General features: G+C 37.3%; 1 protein-coding gene across 1 annotated transcript; it reads right to left on the bottom strand.

The window, feature by feature from the left end:
* Window positions 1-4,508: 4,508 nt before the first annotated feature.
* On the bottom strand, window positions 4,509-12,882 carry LOC121947101 (haloacid dehalogenase-like hydrolase domain-containing 5). The gene is made up of 8 exons (XM_042492003.2): window positions 12,596-12,882; window positions 10,836-11,039; window positions 10,573-10,685; window positions 10,376-10,469; window positions 9,429-9,462; window positions 9,145-9,319; window positions 8,342-8,530; window positions 4,509-5,749 (listed from the first exon to the last, which is right to left on the bottom strand). Exons 1-8 carry the CDS (start codon window positions 12,713-12,715, stop codon window positions 5,353-5,355), a joined length of 1,326 nt encoding a protein of 441 aa, XP_042347937.1. The 5' UTR covers window positions 12,716-12,882; the 3' UTR covers window positions 4,509-5,352.
* Window positions 12,883-13,565: the final 683 nt, after the last annotated feature.

Below are 13,565 nucleotides of genomic sequence, written 5' to 3'. Positions count from 1 at the left end.
GACACGTCATAGTTTTCAATGCAGAAATAAAAGCCCAAAAAAGGCCAAAAACGTCAGAATTTAGCATGTTGAAAAATGGCAAAACGCCATAGTATAGTATGTCGAAAATGTCAAATTTTGACATGTCAAAAAATGGCTAAAAGCCACCTGTTATAGCTTCTAGGGACACGTCATAGTATTCAATGCAGAAATAAAAGCCCAAAAAAGGCCAAAAACGTCATAATTTAGCATGTTGAAAAAATGGCAAAAAACGCCATAGTATAGTATGTCGAAAATGTCAAATTTTAACACGTTTTAAAAAATGGCTAAAAAACACGTATTATAGCTTGTAGAGATGCATCATAGTATACAAAGTTGAAATAAAAGCCAAAAAACGCCAAAAACGTCATAATTTAGTATGGTGAAAAAATGGCAAAAAACGCCATAGTATAGTATGTCGAAAATGTCAAATTTTGACATGTCATAAAAATCGCTAAAATCCACCTATTATAGTTTCTAGAGACACGTCATAGTATTCAATGCAGAAATTAAAGCCCAAAAAAGGCCAAAAACGTCAGAATTTAGCATGTTGAAAAAATGGCAAAAAACGCCATAGTATAGTATGTCGAAAAGGTCAAATTTTGACATGTCAAAAAAATGGCTAAAAGCCACCTATTATAGCTTCTAGAGACACGTCATAGTATTCAATGCAGAAATAAAAGGCCAAAAAAGGCCAAAAACGTCAGAATTTAGCATGTTGAAAAATGGCAAAAGACACCATAGTATAGTATGTCGAAAATGTCAAATTTTGACATGTCATAAAAATGGCTAAAACCACCTATTATAGCTTCTAGAGACACATCATAGTATTCAATCCAGAAATAAAAGCCCAAAAAGGCCAAAACGTTATAATTTAGCATGGTGAAAAATGGCAAAAACGCCATAGTATAGTATGTCGAAAATGTCAAATTTTGACATGTCATAAAAATGGCTAAAAGCCACCTATTATAGCTTCTAGAGACACGTCATAGTATTCAATGCAGAAATAAAAGCCTAAAAAAGGCCAAAAACGTCATAATTAAGCATGTTGAAAAAATGGCAAAAAACGCCATAGTATAGTATGTCAAAAATGTCAAATTTTTACACGTTTTAAAAAATGGCTAAAAAACACATATTTTAGCTTGTAGAGACGCATCATAGTATACAAAGTTGAAATAAAAGTCAAAAAACACCAAAAAAAGTCATAATTTAGCATGTTGAAAAAATGGCAAAAAACGCCATAGTATAGTATGTCGAAAATGTCAAATTTTGACATGTCAAAAAAATGGCTAAAAGCCACCTATTATAGCTTCTAGAGATGCGTCATAGTACACAAAGTTGAAATCAAAGCCAAAAAAGCCAAAGGTCATAATTTAGCATGGTGAAAAAATGGCAAAAGACACCATAGTATAGTATGTCGAAAATGTCAAATTTTGACATGCCATAAAAATGGCTAAAAACCACCTGTTATAGCTTCTAGAGACACGTCATAGTATTCAATGCAGAAATAAAAGCCCAAAAAAGGCCAAAAACGTCAGAATTTAGCATGTTGAAAAAATGGCAAAAAACGCCATAGTATAGTATGTCGAAAATGTCAAATTTTGACATATCATAAAAATGGCTAAAAACCACCTGTTACAGCTTCTAGAGACACATCATAGTATTCAATGCAGAAATAAAAGCCCAAAAAAGGCCAAAACCTTCATAATTTAGCATGTTGAAAAAATGGCAAAAAACGCCATAGTATAGTATGTCGAAAATGTCAAATTTTAACACATTTTAAAAAATGGCTAAAAAACACGTATTATAGCTTGTAGAGACGCATCATAGTATACAAAGTTGAAATAAAAGCCAAAAAATGCCAAAAAAGTCAGAATTTAGCATGGTGAAAAAATGGCAAAAAACGCCATAGTATAGTATGTCGAAAATGTCAAATTTTGACATGCCATAAAAATGGCTAAAAGCCACCTATTATAGCTTCTAGAGACACGTCATAGTATTCAATGCAGAAATAAAAGCCCAAAAAAGGCCAAAAACGTCATAATTTAGCATGGTGAAAAAATGAAAAAAAACGCAATAGTAAAGCATGTCGAAAAATGCCAAACAAGAGAAAAATACTTAAAATGTATTAAAATATAAAAAGTTCAATAAAAATATGAGTTCATAAACGGAATTTTAGACGCAATATTCATTATCAAAACCCTTAAAAAACTGACTCTCCCCAAACCAGGATCGTTTGACGCCAACCTGTCAAATGCCATCAACTGTCAATCAATCACTTGCCGCCGCCAAAACATAAACAATGGGGTCATGATTGAAGCATAGCAGCAATGCGGCTCAAAACACAGTGACAAGTGACAAAGAAGACAAAACCAGAACTGATGAAATACCGTCAGTATGCAGACACTTCATAGTATACCATGCTGAAAAAAAGGCCAAAAACGTCATTACATAGCATGTTGAAAAAATGGCTGTAAACAACATAGTATATCTTGAAAAATGTCAAATTTTGACATGTCAAAAAAAAAAAAAAAAAACGGCTGAAAACGACATAACTTGCAGAGACACGTCATAGTATACCATGTCAAAAATAAGGCCAAAAACATGTCATAATACATACTTTTCTCTACGACACTTTATACAATGACCTACTTTTTTTGTTTGTCGTTTTTGATGACATACTGTTACATTTTTTGATCATTTTTGACCACATACTATACTATGACATTTTTTGGTCATTTTGTGTCATTTTTAACAACATAGTATACTATGACATTTTTGTGTCATTTCTGACAACATATATACATTAGACATATGTACAGTATGTCTTCCCAAAAATCACAAAATCTTTTTGTGAGGTTTTTGTGACTTTTCAGACATCAATATTATACTATGACGTTTTTAATTATTTTTTAGACGACATTGTATACTATGACATTTTTATCAATTCTTGGAAGACAACCTATACAATGGCAATAGTATGATTTTTCTGACAACACACTATGATGGCTTTATCATTTTATAGACAACAAATGTTACTAAAATGTACATACAGACAACCTGAAAACATAATCGCTATAGCCAGTGGCAAACTTAAGCATTTGGGGGTCCAGGCGAGCAGTCAATTTGGGAGTCCCCCACATCCATCAGTCTAGTGCACTGTTAAACATGTCATCATTTACCTTGGTTTTCCAAAGGGTGGCAGGAGGTTGATCGTGGTCATGTCTCCTACTGTATCTTGTGTTAACTACAAAGTGAGAGACACAAGACAATTAGAGACAATTATGGAGACATGTTATGTACTGACTGACTGATCTCTTCTCTCTCTGTATGTGTTTTGTCTCAATCTCTCCTCTCTTTCTCTGTTTTGTCTCAATCTCTCCTCTCTTTCTCTGTTTTGTCTCAATCTCTCTCTGTCTTCATCTCTCCTCTGTGCTTGTTTTCATATCCTCTCTGCTTCTTCTTCTTCTTCTCTCTCTCCGTTTTGACATCTAAAACTTTGCGAGCCTTGGCTTCAGTAAATCTTGCTATTACATCTTTCATTTTTCTAACGTTATTGTGTAGACTCTTGTCTGTAGACAGGCGGCCCCGCCGGCACTGCTTCGAAAAAGGTAGATACCTTTGGCAGGTTTGTTAAAAAATCCTGTTTTTGTTGTTTTTGTTGTGTTTACATGAGTTGATTCTCAGCGCGCTGGAATCATTTCCGCATAAACACTGCGCAGTACGGTGATGCGCATAATGGAATAGTCCATGTGGCGCCGACTAAAGGGGGGAGAGCCCAGACAGACTCTGCTAAGGCATGAGTGAAAATAAAGGGAGAGCATTTTATGGGGCCCCAAAGGGTATTGTATGGGCCCCGGGGCTCCACATGAATGCCTGTTTCGCCTAATGGTAAAGGTGTGCTATTACACAAAATCAGGATAGTAGATTTGTAATTAGTAATAGTAAGTAAAAGTTTAAATCTAAATAGACAAATATCTTATTAATGAGGTCCGAAAAATAACGTAGTTGTCCGCTGCACTGCATTCTACACATTTTTTAACTTACGCATTAAGTAACTCTACTATCTTTTTTAATTTTTTTCTCAGTTTGATTAAAATGTCCATATTTCCCTTTTATAAACATTTCCATAAGAAGCTGATGCTCTCTTGTTATAAACTCTGCTGCATGCATTTTCTCTGCATCTTCATCACGATGATCTGTGATCTACAAATGTGGTCTACTCATGACAGCTGGAACGCACATTTATCCAGAATACTTACACCTGGTTTGACATAGTTGCATCTTCTCATCCTGGTTTAATAAACGTGCAACAGATTGAGCCAGGAGTCACTGATGAGACTGAGATATTTAAGTAGGCCTATTTATGTTTAAAATCATAGAGACGGTGTATACAGAAACTGTTGGTTAAAGATGTCCAGTTAAAGTTATCAGTACCGTGGCTATGTGTCTTTGTTGATCATTTTGATAGAAAAAGCACACACAAACCATTTGCAAAACATGTACCTATTCCTTATATTTTTTTTTACAGTAAGGTATTTACAATGAGAAGAATACAACAAATAATAAACTGTGGAGCAGTAAAAGTTTTTGATCGGCATTATACTCACATCTAAACCAAGGTCTTAATAGCTTTTGCTTCTTGAATTGAAATAGTTAAGCTTAAAAATGAATGTCCACATTGTAATAAACAGGTTATGGCAGGAAGATATGGTAACATTTAACAAAGGTGAAAGTCTGATCTGTGCAAATACTGGTCAAGGCTCACAGCTAGACAAAAGGCAGACAGACAGTTCTATTAGAGGACAATACTGCACATCCAACAGTGTTTTTTTTTTTTTACAGTACAAGTATTACTCTCATATTCATGCATAGATTTTCAAGGATAAATGGGTAAACAAATCACTAAAAATGTAATAATAAAAATTCACCTTGAGAATAAAGGTCCACCGTTATCTGAATATGCTTCTTAAAAACACTGCTAAAATCTTGTAATAAATATAGGATGATTTCAGGATATGCAATTATCTAAAACATTACTATAATCTAAAAAAATACTTAGTAGGGTCAAATAAGGCAGTTCCTTAAAATTTTCCTTAATGAAATCAGGTAATTGAAGACTATCACAAAACAATATAAAAGAGCGGTTGACAGTACGTTACGTGATTATGTTTCGCTAAAGTTTGTCTCAAAGATGACCCATATTTTGTCAATGCCCTATCAGGTGGTTAACAATGCCCACAGTGTTAGGCTCCTACAGGTTTATGCATTAAGTGGTTTAACGCTCCACCTCTCCTCGACTAGGACCTCCACACAAACCTGTTGGCTCAAACTCTACTTAGGCACAAACTTCTCCTGCTCAAAGATGCGGTCAACAGCTTCGGCCACATCCTGCACAATGAAGTCTGGCTCCACCAGCGCAGGGTCAAACCTGAAGTCCCGGTGGCCGTGGAACACAGTCTCTTTGATGCAGTGGCTGGCATCAGACGGCACCTCCACGTTGGGGTTATAGACCCCTGTGCAGACGAGGACAGACTTACAGGAAGTGGCAGAAGGCAGCGCCAGCTCGCTCTCCCACAGATTGTCGCTCTCCTCCTCCTGGGGCACTGCAGTGGTGGACCCTGTGGCGGAGACCATTTTGGCGACGGCTTTGGGGTTCTTTCTAGCAACTCTCTCCTCCAGGTAGCGGTTGTATAGGTTGGCGCCGTAGATGTCAGTCATAAGGTTATCCCTAAGAGAAGAGGGAAGATTACTCAGTGCTGCAGGCAGTATGCATTCAATATAGTTATGTGTCTTCCTCAAGCAAAAAATGAAAACAGCTACGCTTTCCATTCCAGTTCGATTTTTAAATTTTGTTTTACAAATTACCAATAAATCTACCTTCTACCTTCTGGAAGAACTTGTTCTTATTGTCTATACCAAAGGTTCATACAGTGTTTGGCAAACAGTTATAAGACTTTTGTATGTTATCTTTACATAGCAATGACAGGGTGTATCTTAGCTGGTCTTTTTATTTTTCTCGTTTTTATGGCTAACTTATAGCACACATTAACATATTTTTTAGTCTTTCTTTCTGTAGTAACTTCATTTTGTGTTTCATATTGTTTGTTTTAGAGTTTTATATTTTTATTTTATTTTTTGTTTTTATTTCTATTTTTTCTTGAAAACGAGATTTTTGATCTAAAGAGTTTTTTTTCTGGTTAAATAAAACCGGAATAAATTGTAAAAAAAAAAAAATAGTCTAGATACTAATATGTGTAACAATCAGAGGTGGGACCATGTCATTGTTTTGAATGTCTCAAGTCTTTTGCACTCAAGTCTCAAGTCCACTCAAGTTTGACTTTTTTGATTCCTGAATAACATTCTCTTCACCAAATATTATGTCATTGTAACACCAGTGTAATAATATAGCAAATTTAAAAAATAATTATATTTATATTCATTTGTTAAAACAAGTGTGACTGATCATAACAAAGTAGTGCTGACATTACACTTTTTATTTAGCATATATATCTATTAACCAGTGTCACAGCTTAATAAATCTTGTATGTTACTGTGCTATGTTTCTTTTGTGTGTTCTCCTGTGACTTGATTGGATGTTGTCAGATTATTTCAAACAACATGGATCTGAGGAATTATAGCAGAGGTGGCGACAAAGACTTGACTCGAATCAGAATTACGTTTTATGTCATTTAAGTACTTGGAACTTGCTTGACTGGTCATAAGGCTCAAGTTCAAGTGAAGTCACAAGTCAGTGATGTTAAAGTCCAAGTCAAGTTCCGAGCATTTTTATATTTTGTCAAGTCGAGTCTAAACTCACCAAATTTGTGACTCAAATCTGACTCGAGTCCGAGTCATGTGACTTGAGTTCTCAACTCTGGCACAAACCATGATGAAAAGTTGAAGTGAAACATGCAAGTTCTGACAGGAATGTGTGTTTACTGTCACGCTTGCGGGCAGTTGAAAGAGAGGAGTTGTGTATTTTTACATGAGGTTTCCCACCAGATTATTGAGCTACGCCCGAGCCTTTCAGTTTGTTAAAAAGCAAACCTAATTTAAAACTTGAGCGTATGCACTTTTATAACTTGTAACTAAAAGTTGGGTGAGCTTAACTTGATTACGTTTTAGTTTTCACACTGTTGGTGAGTAACTAAGTGTGTTTCCTTATCCGCTGTGAGTGTCCACGGACAGAGGGATGTCATATGCTGTGAAGCCCTCTGAGGCAAATTGTGATTTGTAAAATTTGGCTCTATAAATAAAACTGAATTGAAATTGACTTGAAGGTAACAGTGTTGCGTAATTAAATACAAAAATATAGCACTGTGATCCATTATAGTTACTGAGAAAAAAAAGATGTAAATAAATTGCAGTTACTAATCAAAAACGTTAGTGATTACAGACGGGTTACAACCAAATATATAATTTTGGATAAAAAGCTAATATCTAGAATAAAGAAACATTCATTCGCAGTGCAGGAATGCCATCTTCTGACATATTTTCAGACAACTCACCAAAGCTGTTGAAACAAATTTGAGTGTAACATCATCATGGGTAGGATGGCTTACATCCAGACAGGCTTCATTCATTTGGCAGTATGCGCTCAAATTTTGAGCGCTGCTTTTAATTGATTCTCTATTGTTTAAACTTGCAGCGCCTGTCATGCCTGTGACCACCAAACCACACCTCGGCAGGTAGCCATGTCGTCAGACAAGAACACTTTCACTGCTACTGGAAATTCAACATTTTCCTTCTGACATCAGAAAAGGGCTCTAACGTCACTTTACAGTGTAAAGCTTGTTTACCAGAGATAAAAATGCTGTCAACATTGAATTCTCAAAGCCAAACCTAAAGAAACAGCTACAGGTAAGTTAATGTAACCTCAATCAGTCACATAAAATAATGCCTTCCACCCCACCGTGTTATTTACATGTGCTCAAGAGGTAATTTAGTTTGTTATTTTTGTGTGGTGCCTGTCTAGCAGGCTACATATTTATGTTTAATACCCGTTTTATAGAAAAGTATTCAAAAAGTAATAGAATGTAATAAGTAACATAACTTGAATGAAGTAATTAAAATAGGTACATTACTTCTAACACTTTAACCAGGGTAACTGGTAATCTGTAAGCTATTATGTTTCAAAAGTAACCTTCCCAACACTGAGTTTGCAGAACTAGTTCCTCCTCTCTACCTCTTTTCTTTACCTGCATGTATATCGTCATCCGACTGCATCAAAAGTGAATTCTGATCAGGGTGGTCTCAATCGCTTCCTCAGTTTATTTCATATATTACATGTGCAATACAGAGAAAAAACTTGGTGTCTTACCCTATAGCATAAAGGGAAGTGATGGGTAGTTTCCATTGCCTCTGCATGCCCTGGCTTCTGATGAGGTACTCTGCAAAGTGGTAGGTCAGCTCACTGGGTTTTCCCATGAGCGCCTCGTACTTCAGGTCTTTACCTGTGATCTTCTTATAGATGTTCTCTAGGCACACAAGAAATGTCCCATGGCCAAACCTGAGCAGAATGAGATCATGGAAGAGACAAGGATATATTTACATTTGGCAGCTTCCAAGCTGGTGCGTTAGGCATACTTTGCAAGATTTTTCAGAAAAACAATGTATTGACTCATACAGAAGTAATCGCTCTCAATCACCGGCCCAGTGACGAATAAGGTTTTCAAGTTGACCAAAAATCAAAACAGGTTAAAACTGCAAATGAAAGGAAATTTTCCGCCTTGATCAGGATGCCATTTACTTACTTGAAAAACTACATTTTCAAATAATGTGTTTTAAGTGTTTTAATTGGAAAAAAAATGTCATACTGGATTACATCAATAAATTCTCAAAATATTACAATATTAAAACTTTAAAAATCAATAATACTAATAAACATATAAAGCGAGACAGTAACTTAAATCAGGGATTCAGAAAATAATACCATCAACAGCAGGTATCCAAGAGACAGTGTGAAACAAAAAATAAATATAGAGAGACAAAACACCAAGTGTTAATCTTGTGCTAACTTTTACTCTCACTTTTGCTGGTGAGCATGTTAACCAACATCAGTCGACTATCCTGTATGGTATAGCTTTAAAGATTTTTACAATGCTCTGTGACGGTGGTGGTTACCGTGGAGAATGTGCCTCAGCCATCCACATGAGGTCCATGTTGCAGGCCAGCAGGGGGAGGTGAGGCGTCTTTTGGGTTTGGTGAACACGGCTGAGGTTACCGTTGGTCAACAAAATGTCAATTATCAGCTGCAGGTTGGTCTCCCATCGAATGGGCTCCCCGAACAGAATCACGGCTGTGTGTGGAAATAAAAGACTGACATTAAATCTCTGCAATATCAGTAATATCAAAAAGCTAAGATGCCAGTGAATAACTAACAGCAGATAAGAGGTGCATGTTCTTACCTTCAATTTTAGGGAGGTTGCCAACAGGATTGGACTGTAATGAAAGGAGAAAAGCTAAACATGTGCTATTGTATATGACTAAATACAGGCTTCACACACATTTTAATGGTCAAAATTTGAACACTTTTCCATGACTTTTCAATGACAAATAATAAAATTTCCAAAGCAAAGGCTTCACTTTGTATGCAGCACTTGCTGGTCTGGTTACAGTACTTTTCTACACTCAAAACACAGGAGCCTCGTTTCCAATGACAGTTGCCACCACATTATGTCAAATATACACATAACCTGTCTTAAAGTGGAAGGCTCTGTATTGGAAAACAGGACTGTGTAAGTTTTCCATAAAATTTGCTGTACTTGACATTGTACCTTTTTTGATGCAACTATTGCACATTGCAGTGTTGTTGCTGAAACGCAGGCTGTTCTCAAAACTGTTTTTACGTTTTCCTACAAAAAGTAACGCACCCAAATTCGTACATATCCCATGTATTTTGAAAGGCTGCTATCATGTGATCAATGCCCAGACAGTAGTATCTCGCAAGGAGGTCGGTTAGGTCACAAAAATCCAGACTTTCCCCTTGAACTTTCCCCCTGAAGACACATGTTCAGAACAGCAAACTGTTGTTTGTGCATTTTCATAAGATATTACACGACTCAATCGATGAGAATAGCTTGAGAAACAATGCATTTTGCAGCCCTAAGTCGACACACATTAAAGCTACATTATGTTAATGGTTAATTTACAGAAAATAGATTTGCCTTCATGTTACATTACGTGAGAGGTTATCTTCGGAGGATTACTTTAACAATGAATTTTATTATACACAGAAATTCCATGGCTTTCCCAAAACTTTCAATGATTTTTACTAATCCCATGACTTTTCCATGTTTGTCATGACCATTGAAATATTGACAACCAATCTCTGCACCAGATTTCAATATCTCACCGGCAGTTTGGGTCTCCTGTTGTGATCCACCATGTCCAGCAATGGGAATGATTCCCTCAGCATATCAACACTGACAACATTCTTAAAGCCCACGCTGAAGACAGTGTGTTAAGGACAAATAAAGAGGAGTATGCAAACCAAATTTACATGGATCGCAAACACAAAACAAAACAAAACAAAGCAAGATTCCAGGATACTTTTTTGCGATTTCCAAGACTGGTCCCTGTCCTGACACCAGCACACACTTGTCGTGAAACTTCTTAAACATTCTCAGGGGACTATGGGACATGATGACTTGATCTTGTGTAATCTGGAAATAGAATAAGTGTTCGGAGAGGTTAATAGCAGAGATGACAGGGGACACCAGACTAATCAAAAAAAAAGAAGTGCACGTTATGCATCTGTTATATTTAATCTACACAGAACAGTCATAAAGGCGCTCAGCAGCGCAATGACTCACAGGTACTCCCAAGATGTGAGAGAGCTGGTCGGCTTTTGTTTGTCTGAGGCAATTCCCTGCATTTGTGACAAAAACAACTGGTACCACAAACTGTCCCTGAGAGTCGACCAACTTCTCAAACGCCCTTTTTGCTGCAGGGATTGGCATCCTTCCCCGGACAAGCACGCCATCAATGTCAAACAACAGTCCAAAGCTTGGCTGTGGCTGCAGGAGGGAAGGACAAATACAGGTCAACCAGCCAAACTGCAGCATCTTTTTTTCTTTTACATGTAGAAAAATAAACAACTCAGTGCAGATAAAGTAGGGAGAATGAAAGGTGACATGCTTGGTTAGTGTGATCAAAACTGGGTTGAGAAGGTGAATAATTAAAGGCTCCAGTATGTACGTTTTGGGGGTATCTTATGGATTAAATAATATATATTATTCATATCTATATTTTTATTAATTTATAATCTCCTTAAACTAAGATAATATATAAGATATAAGGTTTGTTCAGCCGCATTCTCAGCTGATGCCATTCAGGGGCATATCACATGGATGCGAAAGGTGGCTTTTGACATTGGGATTGTACGCTAAAAGCACTGTCAAAGAGGTCTGAGGAAGCAACCCATTCTCATTCCGAAGTCATCAAGACTTCAGAATGAGAATGGGTTGCTTCCTCAGACTCTGCCATGTTTTTCTTCAATAGCCTAGAATTGACAAGTCAAACACTAGCTTGAGACAGGGAAATACATCTACACGTCAGCCACAGTAGTTCAGTCCCTCCTGGGTGTTGCTATGTTGCAAGCACAACTCTGTGGATTCTGCACAACCTTGCAATTTTGTCAAATAACACAACTTTACTGCAAATTTGACTACTGTATTTAAATTTGAACATTTATTTAACCTCCACATCCGAGTCAGCATGTGGCCCCTTAATTTCAGTGCAAGATGGCCCCAAAAAAACTGCAGCATGCATCTTAATTAAAAAAAAAAAGTGCCATGAAATCAGCCTGCAAAATCTTGGACAGATAGTTCTGCAGAAGTTTCAGTTTTACCTAGATACCTTTAAATATGTAATACTTTAATGTGGCTGACACTGAAAAATCAACAAACAGGATCATTTTGCAACTCGAGGATTGCTGTTGTCTTGTTTTCTTGAGTAAATGCAATGTTAAATGACTAAGCTAAATTTTAAAATGAACTACTTATTTGCAGTATGAAGAATGTTTGGGAATATTGTTTCCACACATAGGCCTGTGGGGAATACATCATAGTGTATTTCTAAAAACATATAAAGGACGGGGCTGCCTCTAGAGCAGTCTATGACATGATTTAGGGCCTTTATTATTTTGGCAATAATCGGGGCAGCTACAGATAATCTATGGTGGGAATTTTATGGTGACACACAGATACACAGGGGTATTAGGTTACACTATTAGCATATCACATATGATATAAAAACCTATCCAAACATATATGTAAACGGTTCTTTTTCTCATTGTTTTTGCTATTGGGGTTGAAAAAAAACTGGGAACACAGTGTATCCGCGCTTGTTTTTCTCATGAGGGAAAACACAGTAAGCTACATCTGTTATCCCTGATGTCACATCCCCTGTTGTCTCATCCAGCGGGTCCACATCTGAGAAAAGTTGCATGCAACATTGTATGCAACGTCGATTTGACACACTGCAAAAAACCTGCAAACAACTACAAAGTATCGCCTCGTCAACAACGTATTGTTTGCCTGAGCCGAGGCAGCAGCAACAGCTCGAACCGTACCTTGCTGTTAGACTGAGTTCCGCAAAACCCGCACCGAGAACCGACAATCCCAGTTTTGCGTCTGGCTTGACGGTTACTCAGGGTGCACAGGCCCCGGTAAAACGACAGGAGTCCCCTCATCTCCTTTGTTTATCACCGGGTTAAGAGAAAACAAAAATAAAATCAAAATGACCCGGCATAAAGCTTGAGCCGGCTCGGTCCGGCCGCGCTGGCTGATCCAACTTGAGCTTTTTTTTTTCCTCAGATGTTTCTTCGGCGATAATCTGACTGGGCGAGACCCGCTGACGTCAGATGAGGAGTAGGAGGGTCTCGTGCTGCATCTCGGCCGGAAAGAGACGTAGAGCTGCATCTGCATTGCTGCAACCCCCGCTGCCATTTTAGACACTGAGGTGGAGCTTTCCATTTCTTGCACGCACGAGCGGCTCGGTGCATAACGAGACAGCGGGGCTGCAGAATTACACGCGCTTATTGATCGCCGTTATTTACCCTGATTTATATTTATACACATGCGTTTATATTATGTTGATTTGCAGTGTGGGGTATAATAGGGACACTGGTGAACCCTAAGATCTCCATTTTACTCCTCGACTTTATCTTCAGAGCCGCATGCATGATGTCACGCGCAGCAGCCTGTCCTCATATTCACCATGTGCCTCAGGGCGGCTAAATTTACTGCAGAGAATCAGAAGGAATTTGACAGAGAAATCTGATCCACAGTTAGAGGACACTTTTACGTTTTTACCAAATATACTCAGCAAATGAAGTCTCTTTTTTATATTTACAAAAACAGTGGTTGCACAAATGTAATGGACAAATGTGATGTAGTGATCTGATGCTGCAGATACACTGCCAGAGTACTAGTGCTGCAAAAAGTAAGCACTTTTCTTGATCAAACATCAATTAATTGATTTGAGAAAAATACAGAAAAACGTTATTTCAAACAATACCACATCTTGCATATTTTTTGACA

Source organism: Plectropomus leopardus, chromosome 9 (genome assembly GCF_026936395.1).
Source record: "Plectropomus leopardus strain MGB_pleo_1.0 chromosome 9, ASM2693639v1, whole genome shotgun sequence".
Lineage (NCBI taxonomy): Eukaryota > Metazoa > Chordata > Actinopteri > Perciformes > Serranidae > Plectropomus > Plectropomus leopardus.
Note: the sequence above shows the minus strand (reverse complement) of the source record. Positions and strands in the feature narration are given on the sequence as shown.